The sequence below is a fragment of the Manis javanica genome, chromosome 3, assembly GCF_040802235.1.
Source record: "Manis javanica isolate MJ-LG chromosome 3, MJ_LKY, whole genome shotgun sequence".
Lineage (NCBI taxonomy): Eukaryota > Metazoa > Chordata > Mammalia > Pholidota > Manidae > Manis > Manis javanica.
In genome coordinates, this window is record NC_133158.1 from 77486572 (window position 1) to 77510879 (window position 24308).

The 24308-nt window shown below is 39.4% G+C and overlaps 3 protein-coding genes across 6 annotated transcripts in view; 2 read left to right on the forward strand and 1 right to left on the reverse strand.

Moving 5' to 3' along the window:
• CEP97 (centrosomal protein 97) overlaps positions 1-12360 on the reverse strand; it is a 70430-nt gene extending 58070 nt beyond the window's left edge. For 2 of the 4 annotated variants that reach the window (XM_036998700.2, XM_036998698.2), the window contains exon 1: positions 12124-12358. The gene's annotated coding sequence lies outside the window, so the exon portion shown is untranslated. Of the gene's footprint in view, positions 1-12123 lie in introns of all 4 variants that reach the window. The other 2 variants (XM_036998699.2, XM_036998701.2) reach the window with 2 other exon arrangements.
• Positions 12361-12366: 6 nt separating this feature from the next.
• RPL24 (ribosomal protein L24) lies at positions 12367-17086 on the forward strand. Its single transcript, XM_017676201.3, has 6 exons — positions 12367-12494; positions 12615-12690; positions 13234-13344; positions 15691-15827; positions 16227-16290; positions 16962-17086. The coding sequence occupies exons 1-6, from the start codon at positions 12490-12492 to the stop codon at positions 17040-17042; spliced, it is 474 nt and encodes a 157-aa protein (XP_017531690.1). The 5' UTR covers positions 12367-12489; the 3' UTR covers positions 17043-17086.
• Positions 17087-19911: 2825 nt separating this feature from the next.
• Positions 19912-24308, forward strand: part of ZBTB11 (zinc finger and BTB domain containing 11) — a 35854-nt gene continuing 31457 nt past the window's right edge. The window contains exon 1 of the mRNA XM_017676200.3: positions 19912-20418. Coding sequence (XP_017531689.3) covers positions 20109-20418 — 310 coding nt within the window. The 5' untranslated portion in view covers positions 19912-20108. The remainder of the gene's footprint in view (positions 20419-24308) is intronic.

A 24308-nucleotide genomic window follows, 5' to 3' on the forward strand; every position in this document is an offset into this window, starting at 1 on the left:
CAGCAACATGGATGGAGCTGGAGAGTATTATGCTCAGTGAAATAAGCCAAGCGGAGAAAGAGAAATACCAAATGATTTCACTCATCTGTGGAGTATAAGAACAAAGGAAAAACTGAAGGAACAAAACAGCAGCGGAATTACAGAATCCAAAAATGGACTAACAGGTACCAAAGGGGAAGGAACTGGGGAGGATGGTTGGGCAGGGAGGGATAAGGGTGGGGAAGAAGAAAGGGGGTATTATGATTAGCATGCATAATGTGGGGCATGGGAGAAAGGGGAGGGCTCTGCAACACAGAGAAGACAAGTAGTGATTCTACAACATTTTGCTATGCTGATGGACAGTGACCGTAATGGGGTTTGTGGGGAGGACTTGGTATAGGGAGAGCCTAGTAAACATCATATTCTTCATGTAATTGTAGATTAATGATAAGAAGAAAAAAAAGAGAGAGAGAAAAGGGGGATTACTCCCTGATAGGATAAAACTAACTATAAATCAACGATTCATGCATGCTTTACATATCCTTAATTTTGATCTTTTAAAGGGTGTCAGATGATCAGCTATGGAAGTACATTTTTCTGATAATATTCCTTTCTCTTAAAAAAAAAAAAAGCAGTTCCTGTGTGGTGATCTCCAATAGGTTCTTCACAGTGGTATAAAGGGCATATGAAAGTGTGGGCAAAGGGTTTGTTTGTGTTTATACAGAGGATCAAAGCCTAATTTGGCTACCCAGAAAATGAATTAAGAGACAATATGAAGAAGAACTTCCAACATCAACATCCTCTGGAAGAGTCAATCCAGAAGATGATCATCAAAAAATTTCAACAAATATCCTGGTGCTGTTGCAGTTGTAGCTCCATTCATCCCACCGGTTCCTGGACTTGCCATTGGAATGAAGAAGGAGATATCTAAGCTGGCCTGTGCATACAGTAAAACAACAAATTTGACTGGATCTATACTGTTGGAACTCAACCAAGAATTAGGAGAAGTGCAAGTTGCAGCGCTCCAAAATCTTGCAACTATAGACTATCTACTGTTAAAAGAACAAATGGGATGGGAACAGTTCCCAGGAATGTGTTGTTTTAATTTGTCTGATTTTTCTCAAACTATTCAAATTCAGTTAGACAATATCCATCATATCATTGATAAGTTTTCACAAATGCCTAGGGTACCTAACTGGTTTTCTTGCTTTCACTGGAGATGGCTGGTAATTGTAGGTCTGCTTTGGTTATGTAGCTGTATTCCTATTATGTCAATGTGTGTATGCAATTTAATTAGTAGTTTAAAACCTATACATACTTATGTTGCACTACAAGAAGGTATGTCAAAGAAATAATCTTCCCATGTGTTCTTCCGTCTGCTACTTCTATAGCTTTTCTTCTTCCTTCCTAATTACAACCCTTTAGTAGAATTCGTACCTCATATCAAAAATTACTGAGTATCATAATTCTTCCAAGTGGTAAAGATACCTCAAGACAAATGCTGGGCATAGAAGCCACAGGGCATAAATCTGCAAAGAAGTAAAAAGCCAACCTTTTTCAAACAATATTGCTTATCTCTCACTTACCAACTTTACATTTCCCTGTATGGCCCCGGAAGATGACTGGTTAGCCAGAGACGGGTAAGATTCCTCAAGGGAGGAACAACCTAAGACAGGCACAGTCGCAGGGGGGCCATCAGGTGAGAAATTGGGGATCAACAGAGGTGAGGCTTAGAACCTCACCCCCCTGTTTTGAGAGAAATCTTCTGCATCCTTGGATGTTTTGTTGCCCTTGTCTCGCTTGGATTAATACTTAGTCTATAGGCACACACCTGATCATGTACAATTGCCCTCTTACAGCACTAAACTGTTTTCTACCTTTATCTTGCATCTACCTACCACTTCAGCATTTTATTAAAAAACTAATAATAATAATAAGGGAGAAATGTGGGATTCACATATAAATCAAGTATAAAAATCAAGCAAGTAATCATATCTGACTTGATTGTTTATAGTTCATGATGCGTGATCAAAACCAAAAGTTTCTGTGATATGACTGCCCTTGCACTGTTCACCATGTAAGAACTTATTCACTATGTAAGAACTTGTTCACCATGTATAAACTTGTTCATTATGCTTCAGAAGACTGGAGACTGTTGAGAATTAGGCTTGGGGTTGATTAACGATTGTGCATTGAGTCTCCTATACAGAATTTTATTGTTGTTAACAACCATTTGATCAATAAATATGAGAGATGCCCTCTCAAGAAAAAAAAAACATATGACTTTTCTTCCTTCCTAGTTAAAAGAGAATAATATCAAACGGAAATATATAAAGTATATTGATATGCTGAGGAATGCAAATAAATGTCACCTTTTTCTTTACTGAAATTGTATTTTCAAAGCTTTGAAATTGCTAAGATTTTCATATTTAACTACAACCCAGGCTATAATACAGATGAACTATGAATAACAATCTCTTTAAACTCAAAAAGCTACTTTATATACATATTCTGTAGCAGGGGTTGACAAACTATAGTCTGTAGGCCAAATCCAGCCAGCCACCTGCTTTTGTACATCCTATAGCTAATCATGGTTTTTACTTTTTAAGTGACGGGGAAAAGTCAAAAGAATAGTAGTATTTCATGACACATAAAATTATGTTATTCAAATTTTAAAGCTCACAAATAAAATTTTACTGGATTATGTAAACATACTTGCTTATTGTCTATGGCTGCTTTTATAGTGTACAACAGAGTACTCATGACTGAGACCCTATATGGCATTCCTATTACTTCATCCCGCGGCCACACACTACAGTACAAATCACAGGAACACTTTTACTTGATAGCATTTCACGTGTCATACATAATACCATACCATGTGTCTTGCTAATGGGTTTCAGCCCCAGGCAAGTTCACTATGTATTCAATGTGACCAAAGAAATTGACAGCAAAACGTTCTTGGGGTGAAAGGGTTTATACCCAACCTATTCCCACAGTGACAGGTCCATCACTAGAATGCTGTCCACTCAGAGCAAGTCTGCATGTAGCAAGCCAGTCTCTGCCCCTGGGCCTCTGCCCCCACAGCTATCTCAGCCTTTGTCCTTGGTGCTGCTAATACTCCAGTCTCTGCTCTCCTGCAGCCATGTGCCATGCCACCTGCCACCCAGAGCACTGGGCAGAGCTCTTTATATAGAGTCAATAGCAATGTATTGCTCACACATGTAGTGAGCTAGCAGGCCAGGGCCAGGTGAGAATCCTGGCCATAGGGACCTTCATTTTATCCACAAGATGAAACACTTGCAATGGAATATGATGACAGGGAATAACTTTGAACCCTAATTAAGAGAAAGCTTATCCTCTATCGGCCAAAAAAAGAATTTCATTCCCTTTAGTAGACTTGTTTTACAAAAACCTGTACTCAGTATTATTATATTTTAAATTTCATCAGTGAAAATGTTGTGGAGATTAGTTTTCTCTCCAGTTAAATACCTATATAATATCCTTAATTTTGCCTTAGCCCACAAAGCCTGAAATATTTACTATTTGCAGATTTGTTGTAAAGGAAGTAAAATCTGAGTAGCAACTTGGCCAGTGGAGAGATTTTCAGCCAAAGAAGAGAGCTGGGGCCCATGAGTAAGAACCAATAGAATTTGTGAAAAATAATAAGCAGTTACTTCATACTAAATCATGAAAACCTGTTTTGTTCCTCGTGTTTTTTAAACCAACCTGTAATACCACTTTCTTCCAAAAGATGGCTTCCTTTATTAATGTTCCAAAATTTTATTATGCATTATTTCCTGCAAAAAATGTTATAGAATTTTACAGTCAACACTCATGAAATCACCACTTTGATACTCGTATCAGCATTTTAGTATGGTTGTTTTTTCAAAATCTATTCATCTACCTATCCCTTCATCTTGTTTTTTAAAGTACAATACACTGTACACCTCCCCGTGTATAGTCCAAGTTTTTCATTAACTACTGCTTCAATATTTATTAAGCTTCCTTTTAAAGTAAAATTACATACAATAAAATGCTCAAATCTTAACATTCCCTGAGTTTTGACAAGCTGTGTAATTAACCCCAAACCTATAAAGATATAGAAATTACCATTAACAGCAAGTTCCCTTATACCCTTATCATTCAACCCTTCCCCTCCCATCCAGAAACAACCACTGGTCTGATTTTTTTTTCCATCATAGGTTAGTTTTACATGTTGTAGAACTTGATATATACAGAATCATACAGTGTGTACTTTTTTTGTAAGGCTTTTTTCACTTAGTATAATATTTTGGGACTCACGTTGATGTGTAAATCAATAGTTTATTCCATTTTACTTCTGAGTAGTTGTCCATTGTACAAATACATATTATAGTTTGCTAATATACTCACCTATTGATGGGGCACCTGGATGTTCCATGTGTGTACTATGAATAAACTTTTTTGTATGAAGTATTTTTTTTTTTTGTTTTAAGATTGTTTTTAATTACAAATAGTACAGGTGGTGCTTATTTTTCCTATTTTTCAGGATTGAATTGTGGGATTTAAAATTTTCAATCCCTAAGCACATTGCAACTGTTTAAAACTTTTTATCATGAAAAGTAATTAAAAGAGTACATAACAATAAAAAGGTATTTTAATGAACCTTCTTACTCAAGCCCAGCTTCAACTATTACCCACTCCTCGTCATTTTTTCATCCATGTCCTTACCCACTGACCCCTCCCTCTTATTATTTTAAGGCAAATCCCAACTATCATGCTATTTCAGCTGTAAATATTTAGTATGTATCTGGAAATACAAGAACTCCTTTTTTATTAAATGTAATCACAGTACAATAATACCTAAATGATTAACAGTATATCTTAGTATCATCAAAAATCCAATCAATATGCAAATTACCCCTATGGTCTGTCCAGCATGTTGGTTAAAATCAGGTCTCAAATAAGGTCTGTAAATTGCAATTGGCTGGGGAAGTTCTTAAAGTTCTTTTAATCTGTAGGCAGAGCCAACTTCAAGATGTGCAACCAATGCAGTCTCACTGGTGCAACGCTCAGACTCATCCCATAGTGGGGATTAATGCTCTGCAATCACTATTATTAAAGTCTTAATAATTGTGCCTTTGAATTTGTGTTTCTAAGTGAAGTACAATAGGACAATAGAGCATGTGCCTGGGGCCTAGAGACTCAGCTCACAGGTGGGCCCACTTCTTGTTGCCTCCTCACTTTGAAAGTTTGGGCTCTAGAGGGCAGCTGATTTCTTCAATTAGATGATGCACCTCCACACACACCCTCCACTTGCAGCACGACCAAGCATTCCCCAAGCAGCTTGATGTCCAACCCCATCCAGGATCCAGGTGCATAACACATCCTATGGAATTGCCAGTTTTCTCTGGGTTAGGCCAGGAGGAGGGCAAAAGGACATAGCTGGCTTGACTTCCTGCCCCAGCTGGGGTACAGAATATAGGTCGAGGATTTTTCAGGACAGAGAACCCTAGAGCTGGTGGGCCTTGTGTGTTCTGTACATGTGTCAAGTCACAGGGCAGGTCCCTGTGCACCTGTGAGAACTGCAGGTCCCAACAAATGTCCTCATTTGAGGGAGCTTAACCTTATTAAATAGCAAATGAAAAACTACCCTGACAGGTTGAGAGACAGATAGCGTAAGAAAGGAAATAGCTTAATATTTTAGTACCTTTAATGTTATCTTTTCCCTGCTCTTTGAAGAAGGGACCCCACACTTTCATTTTATACTGGGCCCTGATAATTATTTATGCAGCTAGTCCTCTCTCTAAATTCTAATCTCTCTCTCTCATCCCTCAATTTACATGTTGCTGAATGACTTAAATAATCTTGAAGATGCCAGTTGCATCCCTTTGAGTCATTCCACATGTTCCTGTCTCCTGTATTTCATAATACTTAGGTATGAAGACATTATTAGATTTGGATTTTTTTAAAATAATGCTTTATACTTTTTTATTTTAAGAACACTTGTTTAATTTTAATGCTTATTTTTTTTAAAGCTTCATAATTTTTAATGCTGTATAATTTTTAAACCTAGGTATTTTCTAATCTAGTTACTAGGTACTTCTTTCAAAGTCCTCTCTGAGGTCAGTGCTTGAGTTGCGATTGACCAGCCTGCTGGGAACTATGGTAGGTGATTCTAAAAAGGAAGGATGCTTTCCTCCCACACCTGAGAAGAGAATGCTATTGGAAGAAAACACTAAAGAAATACTTATGTCATTCCAAAGGCTTATGTTTACAAATTCCTGTCATTGTCTCACTTAAACTTTACGTGTCTTGTAGCATGGTCAAAACTCTTCTACGGGTGTTTGGAAAATGACTTGTGAACCTTAAAATAAAAGTTAGTTATTTTACTAGCAAAATGAGTTTATTTGAGAATTTGGAAAAAGCAAACGATGGCAAACCATAAGCAAGTCCCAGAAGACAAAGGGAAGTTCAGCTTTTATTAAGTTATAGGAGAAAATTTGAGGAGTGTTGTTTTCAACAAAAGTTCACTGAAGAACAAGGGTTTGAGACTTTGGAGGTTTCTTAGTGAGTATAAGTGGTGGTTAGTGTTTTGTTGCTGGGAAGGGAGCTTGTCCTTCTTTTTCTTAAAAGCAGGAGATAAAATTCCTACATGTAAAGTGTCCTCCTTTACTCAAATAAAAGAAATCAGAAATGAAAGAGGCAAAATTACACCACCACAGAAATACAAACAATAAGATTACTGTGAAAAATTATATATATGCCAACAAATAGGACAATGTAAAACAAATGGATAAATTCCTAGAAACATACAATCTTGACTAAGCCCGAACCAGGAAGAAACAGAAAGTTTGAACAGATTGATTACTAGTAATGAAATTGAATCAGTAATCAAAAATTCCCAACAAACAGAAGTCTAGAACCAGATGGCTTCACAGGTGAATCCTACCAAACATTTGAAGAAGAGTTAATGCCTCTTCTACTCAAACTATTTCAAGAAGCTGAAAGGAAGGAAACCTTTCAAATTCAATTTTACCAGGCCAGCATCATATTGCAGACAAAACCGCTGCAAATAAAGAAAATTACAGACCAATACTGCTAATGTGCATAGAGGCCAAAATTCTCTTAGCAAACCCAATTCAAAATTTATTAACAATGCTCAGCAAAGTGGGTATAGAGGGAATATATATAAACATAATAAAAGCTATATATGACAAACCCACAGCTAAATCACACTCAATGGTAAAAGTTGAAAACTTTTCTCTAAGATCAGGAACAAGACAAGGATTCCCATTCTCACCATTTCTATACATAGCACTGGATGTCCTAGCCATAACAATGAGACAAGAAAAAGAAAGAAAAGGCATCCAAATTGGTAAGCAAGAAGTAAAACAGTTACTATTTTGACAGTTGAAGATGATATGATACTATATATAGAAAACCTTAAAGAATCCATCAAAAAACTATTATAACTGAATTCAGTAAAGTAGCAGGATACAAATCAACATACAGAAATCTGTTGCACTTTGACATACAAATAATGAGCAGAAAGAGAAATTATGAAATCAATGCCATTTATAGTTGCATCAAAAAGAATAAAATACCTAGGAATAAATCTAACCATGGAAGTGAAAGATCTGTACTCTGAAAAGTGTAAGACATTGATAAAAGAAATTGAAGACACAAATGGAAAATTATTCCTTGCCCACTGATAGGAAGAATTAATATTGTTAAAATGGCCATACTGCCCAAAGCAATCTACATATTAAATGCAATCCCTCTTAAAATATCAATGAAATTTTTTACAGCTAGAGCAAATAATCCTAAAATTTAGAACCACAAAAGACCCTGAAGAGCCAAAGCAATCTTCAGAAAGAAGAACAAAGTTGGAGATATCATGCTCCCTGATTTCAAATTATACTATAAATGTATAGCAATCAAAACAGTATGCTACTGGTACAAAAACAGATACATAGATTAATAGAACAGAACAGAAAGCCCAGAAATAAACCCATGCTTACACAGTCAATTATTCTATGACAAAGGTGGCAAGAATATGCAATGGGGAAAAGACAGTCTCAATAGATAAATTGCATTGGTTAAAGTGGACAGCTACATGTAAAAAATGAAACTGGATCACCTTACACCATATAAGCAAATAGACTTAAAATGGTTTAAATAGCTAAATATAAGACCTGAAACCATAAAACTCCAGAAGAAAAATAGGCAGTAAACTACTGAACATCAGCATTAGTAATTTTTTTTTAATGGATGTCTTGCTAGGCAAAGGAGACAAAATAAAATATAAGTAGGACTATATTGTAAGGTAAAAATCGAGCCGAAATAACCAGGTGAGGAGGCTACAAAGGAGCCAAAAGTTTAATAGGGCGCAATCCCAGGTGATGTTTGCCGGTCTGGTTAGTCACAGGCCGGAGAAGTCATGCCCAGCAGGGCAGGCAGCGAGATTTTAAAGAAGTTAGGGGGAGGAAGAGCACAGGTTTACAGCAGCACGAGGATTGGCTAGCCTAAGACACCTTTTCCAGGTTGGGAGGGGGCAGCAGCCGGGGATTTTGGCACGTCATCAGGCCAGAATCTGTTGATCTCTTTAGGGCTGAGGTCGTCCGAAGTGCTCACCCCTCCCTCCCGTGCCTCCAGCCTTACATATATCAAACTAAAAATCTTTTCCACAGCAAAGGAAACCATCAATTTAAAAAAGAAAAAGGAAACCTACAGTAAGGATAATGTATTTGTAAATGATATATCCAATAAGGGGCTAATGTCCAATATATATGAAGGACTCATACAACTCAACACCAAAAAAATAAAACATTCCAGTTAAAAAATGGGCAGAGGAACTGAATATTTTTCCAAAGAAGACATACAGATGGCCAACAATGAAGAGATGCTCAACCTCACTAGTCATCAAAACAAAACCACAACACAAAACCACAGTGAGGTATCACGTCACACCGGTCAGAATGGTCATTATCCAAAAGTAAAGAAATAACAGGTATTGGTGAGGACGTGGAGAAAAGGGAACCCTCCTACACTGTTGGTGGGAATGTAAACTGGTGCAGTCACTATGGAAAGCAATACGGAGATTTCTCAAAAAATTAAAAATAGAAATACCACATTTCCGTATTTCTGGCAAGTTCACGTCTAGGAATTTACCCCTAAAAAACAAAATCACTAATTCGAAAAGATATATGCACCCCTATGTTTATCCTATGTTTATTGCATTATTATTTACAATAGCCAAGCTATGGAAGCAGCTCAAGTGTCCACTGATAGATCAATGGACAAAGATGTGGTACATATATACAATGGAATATTGCTCAGCCATTAAAATAATGAAATCTTGCCACCTGCCACAACATGGATGGACCTAGAGGATAGTAAGTAAATAAGTAAGTAAATAAGCCAGGCAAAGAAAGAAATACCTGTATATATGACTTCACTTATATGTGGAATCTAAAACACAGACAACAGACTGTTGGTTACCATTAAGGAGGGATGTGGGGAATGGATGAACTAATTGACAACTAATTGATGAACTAAGGGATAAAGAGGTACAAATATCAATTTATAAATTAGTCACATGAATGGAAACATAACATGGGGGACATAGCCAATAATATTGTACTATCTTGGTATAGTGACAGAGGATAACCACACAAGTGGTACCTGTGTGAGAGCTTCCCCTTCAGGGCTTCCCATTTAAAATGAGATTGCCTTTTCTCATTTTCACAGTCATGGATCTCTCCTTTGACCTCATCTGCTCAGCCCCCTTTAATCAACTCCCCTCTCTCTTACATATTTGTATTTTCTTTTTTGCTGAGTCACTTTCTCAGGGGTAGGGGGGTGGGAGGAGGTAGTAGACACAGAGATGCACTATCCAGATTTCCTCAAGTAAGGGCTTGCTACTCAACAATGGGCATCAATTGTGGGTCAGAAGAATCCTCCAGCTGTCAGTGAGGTATAGCTCAGCTGCTGAGAACCACTTCACTTAAGTCATAGCCTCTCTGGGGTAGCCCACATCTGAACACTAAGAAAGATGCTTTGTTCTCCTTCCTTTCACAGGATTTGATCACTAATAAATATCTTGCATCCTAAACTCAGTCTTAATAAGTCCTTCCAAAGAAACCAGCCTGTGACAATAGTTGATGTTATCCCATCATTTCACTTTGACCTATAGGTCCTTTACTCCTAAAACATTTCCTTTTCCAAACACTGCTCTGAACTTGCTCAACTTCCCACTACACAGCTCCACCTTAATGTCCTGTGGGCATCTTTAGAAGTCTTTCCAAAACTGACCCTTTTCCCCACAAACTTGCTTCTTCCTCTTACCTGTAGTCTTTTGACAAATGATACCACTATTCACTAAGTCACCAACTTCACAACTTCCTTACCTCCTTTATTATCTATTGTTATGTTAACAAATTATTCCCAAAATATAGTAGTGTAAAACAATAAAAACAAAAACCCCAAAAGAAGGTTTATCTAGGAGGAATCTGGTAAAGCTAGGAACATGTTCTGCCCCAGAGCCTCCTGAGGGAACATGGATACCTTGATTTCAGCCCTGCAATAATAATTTCAGACTTCTGGCCTCAGGACTGGGTAAGAATACGTATCTGATGTTTTAAGCTACCAAGTACAGAAACCACAGGAAACTAATACAGCAGGTGAGTGTGTATAAGAAATGAAGAAGCCATGAAGAATGCTCTGTTCTCAGAAGGTATATAGAAACTGAGCACTTTCAGTATTTCTCCATAAATAAATAAAAAGGAACGAGTGCAGCTGAGTATTTTGCCTGTAATAGAGACTGTAAGGATAAAGTCATCAATATTTATGGATGGTACTGAAAACTGTGCTTTATGACAGTCTATAAAATGCCTTTAAGAGTGTCTATACAATTTCTTCTTATTCTAAGAGTGAGGATAATTTAAGGTGTGATACATGCAGTGTGTTAAGAACCTGGAAATGGCAGCTCCAGAATGCCCTCTAGGAAGGAATAAAAGAGCTAAATTCCTAAAACCTAGTTTCCTGCTTTTCCTCCACAGAGCAAGTCAGGCCAAATAGAACTTTGAAGACCAGTAAAACAAAATCTTTCTAAAATGCTTGAGAAGGGACTATAAATTCTGGGTTTCTGTGGACCAAATTCCCGCAGGTAAATTTTGACTCCATCCTCTACTCACATACAGCTGTCTGTGCCTTGGAGCTGTGGAAGCCAGCACTATTCTAGAAATATTTTTTTAAATGATCAAACATTTGTTTAAGCAGCAGTGTTTTAAAACAGAATTGGATAAATACCAGAGTTGAGTAAGTTAATCAAACCAAGGAAGCCTGAGGCAGCCATTTACCCATGGTCTATTTAGACAAGGTCTTCCAAGTAATCTCAATAGCTGGTCAGAGTTGGTAAGGCCATCAAATAAATACCTCCTCTTTTCTTTGCTTTTCATTTCCAAGCAAATCTTTGGTAACTCATCCTTGAGAGTGGGAACAGCATATTGTATAGCTTTAACATTAGTTAGCCACCTTATTGGACTTTCCAAATCTCTTCAACTACCAGCTTACAAGACCTTTTTATGGTGAGCTGCTTGTAGATGACACAAATCAATCATTACATGTTTCCTAGTGAAGTACTCCAGAGTCCCGTACAATTCAAGGATTGACTCTTGCCACGCCCCATCATAAACTGAAGTATCCAGCATCACAAAAGGGTTGGAGGGACTGAGGCATTGGCTCTCCTGGTGAGCCAGGCCAGAACTCACTTTTACCAAGCTGGAGGGCATAGGTTTTGACCTCTGGGCAACTACCAGCCCGAGTTCCAATCTCGCATCAGCTTCGAAACCTAGGTTTTCTTCAAAAGGCAACTGTCATTTTGCAATGCCAGGCTCTTACTCAACAGGGATTTTGTAAACGGGTATGAATTAATGCTAAAACACTTCAGCATAATTACTGCCACAGAAAGAGCACTCAAAGAATGTTGGTTAGAATTAACGCAAGGCGCCAACATGCACAGTTCCATTTGTACGACCTGGGAGACAGTTCAGATGTCAGTCATTATTATTTGCAAAAGGTGGAACTATTAAAATTTAACTTTGTTGGTTGAGGAAATGGGCCAACACGGAAGGCAAAAATACAACTTTTAAGTTCTACCTGCGGGCTGTTCGTCTTTGGGTCTCTAAATTATAAGGAGAGTTCACATTCTCTGCAGCACGACGATGGCCCTAGGACACTTGACTGAAGAAGAAACAGGGTAACTCAGAAACCAACCGCCTGCTTGCCTGTGACTACCGCTTCACTTTCGCAGCCAGAGATTGCACCGCCCTCGCATACATCAGTCGCAAGGAGGCGGCCGCTGCGAAAACAGTGATCCCGCGCCCGCGGCGGTTACGTCATCAGCGAGCGCCGAGGTTACAGCGAGGACTTGAGGGAGGAGATCGCCCCCACGCCCAATAAGGCCTCTTCCCATGATCCTCTCCTTTTCTTCACCATCTTTCCTTCTTCCCCGCAGCTGCCGCCATGAAGTAAGTAGGAGCATTGGGTCCCAATCTGCTTCCATCTTCGGGCAGGGGGCCTCTCCGGGGCCCGGGCCTTGACTTCTCCTTGCGGTAGACACCTTCCTAATCTTTCGCTTTTCGTTTTAGGGTCGAGCTGTGCAGTTTCAGCGGGTACAAGATCTACCCCGGACACGGGAGGCGCTACGCCAGGACCGACGGGAAGGTGAAAGGCCCCGTCGGCTAAACGCAGCGTGTTCCTAACAGGAATAGACCGGTCTTACTCGGTCTCGACGGGCTCATTTACCCGTAATTCTTGGCCCTTGAAAAGCTTGCTACGGGGACCATGTGTACAGTTGTTAGGATCAGAAGCTCCTAAATGAACCGTTCTTGAGCTTTGATTTTGTGTGAGGGCGGAAATTAGGGTTTTATGTAACTTTGATGCCCCGCTGTAAGGGGCCTGGACCACCAAGGTGTCTGGCTATTTTATGGGCACCAGGTCCTCTTGGAATCTGGGAGGGAGAGGAGCTGGCTCGAGGCCTCCCAGAATTTGGCACTCCCTTGCGATATGGGCTTAGATCAGCCTGTTCTCAAGCAAACGCCGCGAAAGCCTTCCTGCCAGTTGTGTGACACAAGCTTTTGGTCTCTAAGCCTCAGTTTCGTAAAATTGGGGGATAGAACTCTAGAATACTCATTTACTAAGGACTTCAAGCCCAGTTAGTCTTTTGCTTTGTATAGTTGAGTAGGTAATTTGAACTTGTCTTGATAGGTTTTCCAATTTCTTAATGCAAAATGCGAATCAGCTTTCCTTTCCAAGAGGAATCCTCGGCAGATAAACTGGACTGTCCTCTACAGAAGAAAGCACAAAAAGGGACAGTCAGTAAGTAAAATGCACTTTGATATTGTGGGGCTGTATCTTAAGTTTAAACTGAGCATCGTTTCTGCTGTGAAAATTTGTAATTGAGACAGTATGTGAAAGTGCTCTTGAAGTGTAAAGCATCAAACAGTGAAGTGAAAATGACTGATATAGCGTCTCCTTGTATAGACATTTTAGACTCACGGTAAATACCAGTTGAATTTCGAAAGCTTCCCCTTGCCGGAGTGAGATAAATTACCTTAAGTACACTTGCAGAATGGAAGAGTTCTAAGTTGCTCTGGTGGGTCGAAACTTAGTTTCTGTAACATGGTTTTGATTCTGATGTTCATAGGATTAGCCCTGTCAGGTAGCGTTGTAGTCTTCCAGCATACTAATTTGTTTCTCAACGAGACTGGATGTGTTTTTTGACATACTCTTTTAGCTTGATGAGGAAGATTTTTGAGAAAAGGTTTGAATAAAATGGCAGTATGATTAGTATTCAGGAGGCTTTAAATACTTAGGCTTGTGAATATTGAGTGAGTACCTTCTTGGTGAAAGACTAGGTATGGTGGGAATTCAGAGGAAGGAGAAATTTACTTCTAATCTAGATGTTGATTTGACATACCCATCAGAATGGCCATTGTCCCCCAAACGGGGAAATGACAAGTGTTGGTGAGGATGTGGAGAAATTGGAATTCTTGTGCACTGATGCATGGTTAAGATGGAAAAATGATTTGGCAGTGTTTCTCAAAAAGTTAAACAATTATATCTAGCAGAGTTGACTTCCAGGTATATACTCAGAAGAATAAAAAGGGACTTACACAGATGACTTCTACACTGATGTTCACAGCACTATTAGTCGCAACAGCCACAAGATGGAAACAACGCAAATGCTTCATTAGCGAATGAGTGAATGAATGGGTAACAAAATGTGTCATATATATATATATATATACACACACACACACATATACACGCACACACAAGGGAATATTATTCAACCTTACAAAGCTGGCAGCCAACCAATGTAGCTGAACCTGAAAAACGTTAATTGAAATAACCAGACACAAGAGGACATATACTGTAGATTAGACTTTTACAAGGTAATAAGTGGCAAATTCACAAAGTGAAGAAGGTTGGTGAAGGGAATAGGGAGCTATTATTTAATGGGTGTTAAGTTTGGGGTGAGGAAAAAGTTCTGGAGATGGTGGTTGCACAAGATTGTGAATGTGCTTAATGCCACTGAATTACACACTTAAAAAATGCTTTAGAACAGTGTTATATATGTTTTACCACAATAAGAAAAATACTTAAAATGGATTGAAGATAGAAATACAAAGAGGTAAATACTTGCATTTTCTATAAGATTTCATCAGTACAAATTTAAAATGAGTACTTTAATCACAAATGTACACAGTTCTCATGTTTTGCATCACCCTGCTTTAATAAAAGTTTTTCAAGCATATTTGAATTTTTCTTGGATTTGACATGTACTGCAAGGTTGTTTTCTCATAAGCACTGTGGCATAGGTTTCCAATAAAGAATCTGCACCAGATGTTTCAGTTGTACTTGATTCCCTGACATTCCCAAACACTTGGTGCTTTCTTGTCATATATCATTTTCTAACATGACTATGTTAAGTACTTAACCCTGCTTCAAGAATTTGAAGTACTTAAGAGTAAAAACAAAATATGTAAGTTCAGGTTTGATAATTTTTTCCAAAAGTAAATTATTTAATGTAAACAGCCTTAATAAAATCACTTTTAAAGTACTAATCCAGTTAACTTCCTTAGAGTTTAACTTTTTGTCCTTTTAAAATAACAAAACATGGCCAGGATTTGTAGTAGATGGTTTAACCAATCCATAATTGGAAAACAGCTGCATATTGCAGTATTTTATGTATAGGTAAATTTTTACACAGTGTAATTTCAAATAACTGCATGAATTATTTGGTTGGTTATTTTTTTGGTCTGAATGTGTCCCATCAAAATTCTTACGTTGAAACCTAATCCCCAAGGTGATGGATGATACTAGCAGGTAGGATTTGGGGGAGGTATTAAGAGTCATAAGAGCAGAGTCCTCACAAATGTGGTTAGTTAGTGCTCTTTAAAAAAAAAAGGCCTGAGAGGAGAACTCACCCCTGTCTGACGTGTGATGATACAGTGACAGTAAGAGGATCGGACCATGTTGGTACCCTGACTTCCAGCCTCGAGAACTGAGAAGTTTCTGTTTATAAGTTACTCGTAGTATTTTGATGAAGACAAATACAAATCTTGGAAGACTTAATTTACCTTGCCCAAAGACTGACTTTCTGCCCCAAATTCTTGAAGCAGGGTTCATAAGTGTGCTCTCCATATTTTTGTTTTGTAGGAAGAAATTCAAAAGAAAAGAACCCGCCGTGCAGTCAAATTCCAGAGGGCCATCACTGGTGCATCTCTTGCTGATATAATGGCCAAACGGAATCAGAAACCGGAAGTTAGGAAGGCTCAACGAGAACAAGCTATCAGGTGAGGAAGTCTTCCTTAAGAGCGTTTTGAGCTATTGGGATGTATTTTAGGTTATGTTTGGATTTATAGGTGGCACAAGAATTTAATCTGATGCTTTGTGTTTTATTGCATCTATAAAGGGATTGTCAATTGTGAATATTTAGGTTTAATAATACAGAAGTTTATAATATAGCTTAAACTATTTGTTGCCATTCTATGTGCAATTAAAGCTACTGCACAATTTCTAATGCATGTTTTAACTTTGGGCAGCTGATTTGGTAATACACTTACTGACAACCCCTTCAGATTTATTCTACAAATTGCAGATAGGGAAGGGATATGCTAACTCTCCCAGAACACCTGCTCCTTGTTAATAAGCTGTAGGAAGTAAAGTACTTTGCTTTATTTTTAACCCCACAGGGCTGCCAAGGAAGCAAAAAAGGCTAAACAAGCATCTAAAAAGACAGCAATGGCGGCTGCTAAGGTAATTGTGGAATTTTCTTGTATTTATTTTAAACACCAGGAAAACTGATTCTTAATCCAGATTGTGGTAAATGAAAGTGTTTAGTTTTTAAGTATTTCAGTGCAAGGCTCTAATCGAAATGATGTTCATAACTGGTTTCTGGGTATTAGTGATTCAGGTCCCCAGAGAGCTCTCCCTTCCATAGCCAAATAGTTTTGTTATTGATAGAAATTGGGAAAGGGGAAAATAAGGTGGCGTTTTGTTTGTTTATTTTGAGGTAATTTTAAATACACATTAAAGTATTCAGTAACAGTACAGAGTTTACCCAGTTTTTCTCAATGTTAATATAACCATAGTAAAGTTTTCAAAAGTAGAAACTAATTAGCATTGGTCTTACATGACTAATAAAAATAATGTCCTTCTTCTGTCCTTTGGATACAAATCAGGATCCCACACTGCATTTAGTGGTGTATCATTTCTTCTCTTCTAATGTGTGATAATGTCTATTTCATATAAAGGTGGACTTTTTTACTTTGGGCAGGGGTTTCTTAAGGATATTAGGGTCTTAGTATTAGAAAAGCAGGTAATTAAGAAAGCAATCTAGGCTATATACAGAATCTGGACATAAGAGATGGTGATTTAAAAAGGAAGTTGTGTGTGATAATGCCACATAACATGTTCTCTTCCTACAGGCTCCTACAAAGACAGCACCTAAGCAAAAGATTGTGAAGCCTGTGAAAGTTTCCGCACCCCGAGTCGGTGGAAAACGCTAAGTTGGCAGATCAGATTTTTAAATAAAGATCTGACTATAACTAAATTGTGGTTGAATTTGTACTCTCAAAATGGGCATATTTGGCCTACTGGTAATAGCTTAACTACAAATATAAGAGCCAGGTATTTTTAAGAGTTTATTTCTCAGGGATAATACCTCTTAAGGCAAACATAATCTTAGTTAGAGAAGATATGCACAATTATGTAATTGAGATCTAGATGGATGAACGCTAGGTTTGCTCAGCTGAAGTGTAAAGGTACATTACACAGATTGCATTGTTTTAACATTTGGTTACATGGCTATAAGTACTAGGACACAGCACAGATTATATAATCCAGGTTGACTGCAAGAAGCAGCACTTTTTTCTATAGCTTGTATCTGCAGAAAGTAAACCATTTTAATGAATTATTTTCTTGTTGATTTACCCTTTTTCATGATAGACACAATTATTTTATATTGGGTTTGCCTCTCACCTCTTAGTGTTCGCTGACACCTGAGTTAAAAGTGCTTGGAACTATCAGCTGTATTATTAATCTGCTTTTGCTTCCAGTAAATAAGCTTAAATGAAGAGCATAACCTAACAGTATACTTAAAAATGCCCAAAGTATTTTGAGCTGGCAGTTTGACAGTGTCATAGTTAAACTGCAAAACTGAATAGCCTATGGTTTAAGAGATATATGTATATATAAAATGTGGTAGGAAAATAGTAATCAAAATTCATTTAGAATAGGCTTGTACTACAGAAAGTAGGTCATCTTGTGTACCACACTGTGCCAAATTACAAGGATGCTGTGAACAACCCACATCCTCTTGAGAAACATGCTTTTATTCAGGAATATTAGAAGATAAAGTCAGACATTAATACCCCACCCACCTCCATTCTATCTCCAAGGATGGGATTTATGATTCTTTTTACTGCATAGTAAATTCAGGCACTGTTCTAGGCATTGGGGATAAATAAAGTCCCTTTAGGGGACTTGAAAACTAAAAAGGTGTGTAAATCAACAGGAAATATGCAATCTATACTGACTGGCTTTTTAGAAATACTAAGATTATGTTCGAAAAGTAACTGGTCATGTCTTGATGAGATTACAGGGAAAATAAGGTCATTTTTTAGCTGTGAACAAGGAAAGCTTAAGAGAGCCTCTTAAGATAACCCAACCTGAATGCAGAGGTATGGATTCTAGTTTTTGGATACAATAAAACGTCCCCTTAATGCACTGCTTTACTGGTCTAAATGTCTTAAAGTGGAACTGGTAATTTTGGCTTCTGGAGTCCTGTGAAGCCTGTAGCCCAAGAGGAGCTACCAAACACTTGAATACCAGGTCTCATAAGATGTAACAAGTTGAACTTTTCTCAAGAAAATAGACCATCTGTGAAACATTTTATTAGAACATGTATTATTGGCACAAAGGCTCAGAGAACAATGCCAAGTGGTAGTGGAGTACTGTGTGCTTTATCCCATTGTTTTGGCAGTAACTAAACAATGTGGAGGGATTCATTTAGCTTTTGTCACTTTCACCACTTTTTACTTACAATTTTACTTGTCTATTTAGTTTTTATACTAAAACCCGTACATGGAGTCAGTTTCACAGGGGAATAGTGCTGGTGCTGGCCCTGCACGTTAACATCTTTGGAGGGTTCAGTCGGACATCTATTCTTGGTGCCCCACCCCATGAGGAAAGGGGCGTTTCTCTGCCTTCGAATCCCTCCTCCCTACAGCTATAGTCTTCTGTTTTGTGGACCGAGTGACCAATTAAGTACGACCTGGTAGTACTGCTCTGAGCTTGGGAGCTCACCTAGAGCCTGAATCTTGAAGGATGGCTTAGGCATCCCGGCCATCTGTAAATTCCTGTAACCCCCACTCCCAAGTACCGCGGAAACTGGTTATATCCCATTTTTTGAGCATAAAGCCCTCATCTGCTGTCGGCAGAGAGCTCATCCGGCGACTGCAGACACCGGGACTGGGAAGGAGGGGCTTGAACCCAAGAGTTTTCAGCCCCAGCAAAGCACTGCCAGTTGCGACTCCAGTTGCCTAGGCGTGACTTAGGCTGAGATTCTTTGCGCTACAGATTCAACCTAGGGCGGGGTGATGGGGGCCACTGCTCCAGACGAAGTTAGAAATCTTAAACAGGACCCACACTGCACATTGGAAAACGGCAGTTGGAGTAGCTGCGGCCTTTTGTGCATCCAGTATATATGGTAGATGTACAATGGATAAATTTTCCTCTAAGCTTATGTAAAAAAATACATGCAAATGAAGCTGTAAGAAAATGCTAGTTACTTACGCTCCGTGCCAGCATGATTGCTTTCACATGTAGAAACTCGTCATTATATAAACCAATCACTCCAGAAAAATACTGACTGTTCCACGGGTAGTTTGGAGCCAGCAGTTTAGGCTTAGAAATTATAGTAACTCCGATCATAAACTTAGATTTTAAAACGTTTAATTGGGAGCGCCACTTCCATGTTATAGGCTGATATTTCACCAGGAGCCTCAAAATCTCAGGCTTTTATGTTGTTTGGTATCAGAAGGGCGACGGAGACGGAGCGGGACTGCTTTAATACCTTGGGGTCTGTCGGAAAAAAGATCAACCGCCCACCATCAACTACACGTGCTCACAGCCCCGTGAAAAGCGGAAAAAAGGGCAACTGCCAGGACTTAAGATGTCTGCTCAAAGGCAATTCGAATCTCCCAGAAATGACCTACCCGCTTCCAAAATGTCCGTCCGCAGTACTGACGTCACAAGGTCGGCTTCATCAAGCCAAAAGCCAGTGAGCTCCAATCAGGGCTTAGTCCCCACACCCATTGCCCTTGATTTACGTCACTTCCGGTGGTGCAGCAGCCATTTTGTCAGTCACCAGTGGATCCCGCGCGCTGGAGAAGTGCAGTTCCCCCTGATTACCAACTCGTCCGTTCTCCCTTCGCGCGCCGTCGGAGAACACTCACCACAGATCCAGCCGTGCCTTCCTGCAGTGCCCCCGCTGCTGTTGCATCCGCCAGGAGTTAGTGCACTGTCTTCATCCTCCGCCACTGACAGGCGCCCTCAGGGAGCAGCCGTCAGCGATGTCAAGCGAGGAAAGCTACCGGGCCATCCTGCGCTACCTGACAAATGAACGCGAGCCGTACGCGCCGGGCACCGAGGGCAATGTCAAGCGTAAAATCCGCAAGGCGGCCGCCTGCTACGTGGTGCGCGGCGGGACCCTGTACTACCAGCGGCGGCAGCGGCACCGCAAGACCTTCGCAGAGCTGGAGGTGGTGCTGCAGCCCGAGCGGCGCCAGGGGCTCATAGAGGCGGCGCACCTGGGCCCGGGAGGCACTCACCACACCCGGCATCAAACCTGGCACGACTTGTCCAAAACATACTGGTGGCGAGGTAGGACCTGGCTCGCGGCGAGGGGGCGGGCCGGCGGCCTGGTGCCCAAGGAAGGCCCGCTGGCTGAGGCGGGCCTACGTGCGCCCCGCGAGTTTGAGCATCCCGTACCCCTTCTCCTAGGCGGCCTTGCCGTTCCAACCTTCCCTCGGCGGCGGAGCAGCTGCCAGGCGGAGCCGAGAGGGTGGGGGACGCGAAAGGCGCCGCACTTCCCACAGGAAGGTCGGGGAAGCTGGGGGCGGGCCCTGGCCCAGGGTGGGGCGAGGGGGAGCTTCCCCGGAGGCCGGGCCAGCCGCGGGGAGGGGCCGGGACGCGCGGGCTGCGTCGGCCTGCCTGCGGAGAAAGCTGTTGGGCGGAGGGTTGTGGTGGATCTGGGCTGCCGCCGGTGGCTTTTAAAATCCTGCTTGTGCTGATGGCTTAGGGGGCTCCACCTAACGCCCGGGCTACCTTCTCTAGCCTATACTGCTAGGGTTTCGGCCCGCGGGTTTGAGGTTCTCTGGAATCGCCTGTCTGCGTCTTATTGTGCTTCTGCGGTGTGAATGAGGAATAATGCAATTATGAGCAGAAGTTATTTGTAGTAACTGAAAACGATCAACTTGAACCTTGTTTTTAGGGCAAGAATTCAGTGTGAAGAATAGCAAATACTCTTTAATTCTGACAACTTGATATGCTTCCCTTTGATACTGTGAAAAGCGATTTGGAAACTGTGAGGCGCTACAGACACCCAGAAAAGATCAGTTACTGTGACCGTTGTAGTCAGGAAGTATCTCTAAAGCGTCTTGACAATCCTTGGGTGAAAGGAATAGAGCAAGCAAGCGCCCTTGGCTTGTTTATCGCCCACACTCTTCACAAAGTTGACGAGTATTCACGCCGTTCACTTAGAAATCTAAGTTTCCAGCCCATATGAGAAGCTATTTCAGGAAGGATTCTGTCGATCTCTGTATGGCGTCTAGAGAAATTAATTTATGAGTGTCGGTTACTTATCTGTGAGTAAAAAAATGAGATAATTGAATAGTTTCTAAAGTTCTTTAAGAGTTCTTCCGTGTTTTAAATAACAGTCCAGCGTTATATTCTTAAAAGCTTTCCCTTAATTATTTTCTATTTTAAACCAATATCTGAATTAATGTTCTCTAACGAAACACAGCTGTGAAGGATAAATACAAATAATCGCTGCATTTCGTTAGGACTGGTTTGGTCAGACATTGTTTTCTTGAACAGATATCGCAGATTTAATATTTTATGATACATTAACAATGATAATTATAGCTAGAGGTATCATTGGTTAAGCTTTTCCATGCAAGCATAGTTCTGAACACTTGTTTTCACTCACTTAATCTTCATAAAGTCTTGTGAGGTGAAAGCATGTGTATCTTTATTTACAGATGTGAAACCTAAAGCACCAAGAGGTTACACATGTCAAAGGTTTAAGTAGCTGATCTTTGTGATTACACACTCTTCTTAACCACTACTATGTGGTACTGGATGTGTGTAGCGTTCAGAATTTTCCTTCCCTGAATTGATTATCTGTGAATGATATCCAGTTTAGTGGGGTTGTTGTTTTTTTGTGTGTGTTCACTGCCCAGACAAAAAATCTGAGGCCATGTTTACCTTAGCTAAATGTAAAACTGAAAGAGATACATTTGTGGTTATGTAGAATTTCAAAGTCTTTCAACATCCAGAACAGCTGCTTTATAAGTATGGTACTGAACCCCTGGAGAGGAAGGAGGCCCTGAGATCCTTTTAGAGGATCTGCATTTTCACAATTATACTAAGGTTGTTATTTGCCTTTTTTGCTCATTGTTTTCACAAGTATGTAGTGGAGATTTCCAAAGGCTACAGGACATGTGATATAGGCATACATCCTTTTATCGCACCTCATTGATACTGTGTTTTTGTTTTGTTTCTTCAAATTGAAGGTTTGTGGCAGTCCTGCATGAAGCAATCAATGGGCACCATTTTTCCACAGCATTTACTCAATTTGTGTCCCTGTGTCACATTTTGGTAACTCTCACAATATCACAATCTTTTCCATTATTATATTTGTTATCTCTGTCTTTGTTGTCAATGAACTTTGATGTTATTATTTTAATTTTTGGGGTGCCATGACCATGAACCACTCCCATATATATAAGATGGTGAACTTTTATTCAACATAGTATTGGATGTCCCATCTATAGCAATGAGACAAGAAAAATGAAAGGTGTCCAAATTCGTAAGGAAGAAGTAAAATGGTCACTGTTTGTAGATGACATATTATATATGGAAGGCCTTAGAGACTCCACCAAGAAAACTGTTAGAACTAATTACTGAATTCCATGAAGTCACAGGATACAAAATGAATATACAGAAATAAAACAGTCCCACTTATAATTGCATCAAAAGAACAAAATACCTAAAAATAAATTTAACCAACAAGGTGAAACACCTTTATTTTGAAAACTATAAGAGACTGATAAAAGAAATTGAAGATGATGGAAAGTTATTCCATGCTGCTCATGGAGAGGAAGAATTAATATTGTTAAAGTGGTCACAGTATTCAAAGCAGTCTATGGCTTTAGTGCAATACTACTAAAAATACCAGCGTCTTTTTTTACAGAACTAGAGCAAATAATCCTAAAATTTATATGGAACCACAAAAAATTCGAAATAGCCAGAGCGATCTTGAGAAAAGAGGACAAATTTGGAGGTATCATGCTTCCCGATATCAAACTATTCTACAAAGCTATAGTAATCAAAACTCTGCTACTGGTGCAAAAATACTCACTCTTAATACAATACTAGAATGGAAAGAATTTTCATTAGTACTTTGTAAATAGTTCGTTTCAAAATTCTCAAAGTTCTTTTTATAACCAACTTTCACATTATAGAGTACACCTCAGAGTTAAGGAGAATCACGTTGATTGATTCTAGCTCCAGAGATGGTACTTATAACAGGTATTAGTAATGATGTAGAATGATAATTGTTAAATATTTTATACTGTCAGTTTTTAAATATGTCATACTCCACAAATGGGCCCTTTTCATGTATGTACTTCAAAACTATTGTAGCTGTTTATCCGAGAGCTAATACAGTTTGATCAATGTGAAGAAAAGAATTATTCCAAAGTCAGTCCAGTAGAAGTTGTTACCAGGTATACTTTAGTGATATTCATTATCTATGTTGCTTTTTCTGGAGTGCTGCAAACAGAAGTTACATTCTGTTAGATAAGATTGTATCGCATTCCCTTGTTTGAACACAGTGAGAAACTGGCTGGGTGCCTAAAATTTACATATAGCAAATTTATTTCAGAATGTAACATGTTAATAGATGTCACCTGTTCTCCTGCCCCATGATTTTATCCTGTATTTTAATATATGCTGGAATTTCAAAATAAATTACTCTCTTCCTTGTCTCTTTCAAATGCTGATGCATGGGGATCTAGAATTAAATGCTTCCACAATGTGTAGATAGAGTAAAATTAGGCGGGCGGGGGGTGGGGGGTGGAGGGGGGATTAAGTTAGCAATATCCATGTAATAGGTTAAATTAGCTGTCAGCAGAAGCTCTTACCCTAAGAACTAATGTTTTTGTTTATGTTATGGGGATAAGTTGATGCTGCACTGTCTAGTCTAGAAGAGAAGGATATAATCTTTAGAAAACCCACCAAAAATTTGGGTCTGTATAAATGTAGTTGTAACTAACCACTTGGAAACTGAAGAAAAAGACAAAACAAAGAAACCTCAAAGACTGATATGCATGGAGTTAGAAATAAGAGCCACTGAACAGGGGTGAACATTGTATCCAACACTGGCTGGGAGGTTCTTGAACAGCTGACAGGAGATAATTCTTCAACTTGGCAGATTTCTAGAGTAGTGTTTTTCAGCCCTGAGCGATTTTGCCTCTCAGAGGACATCT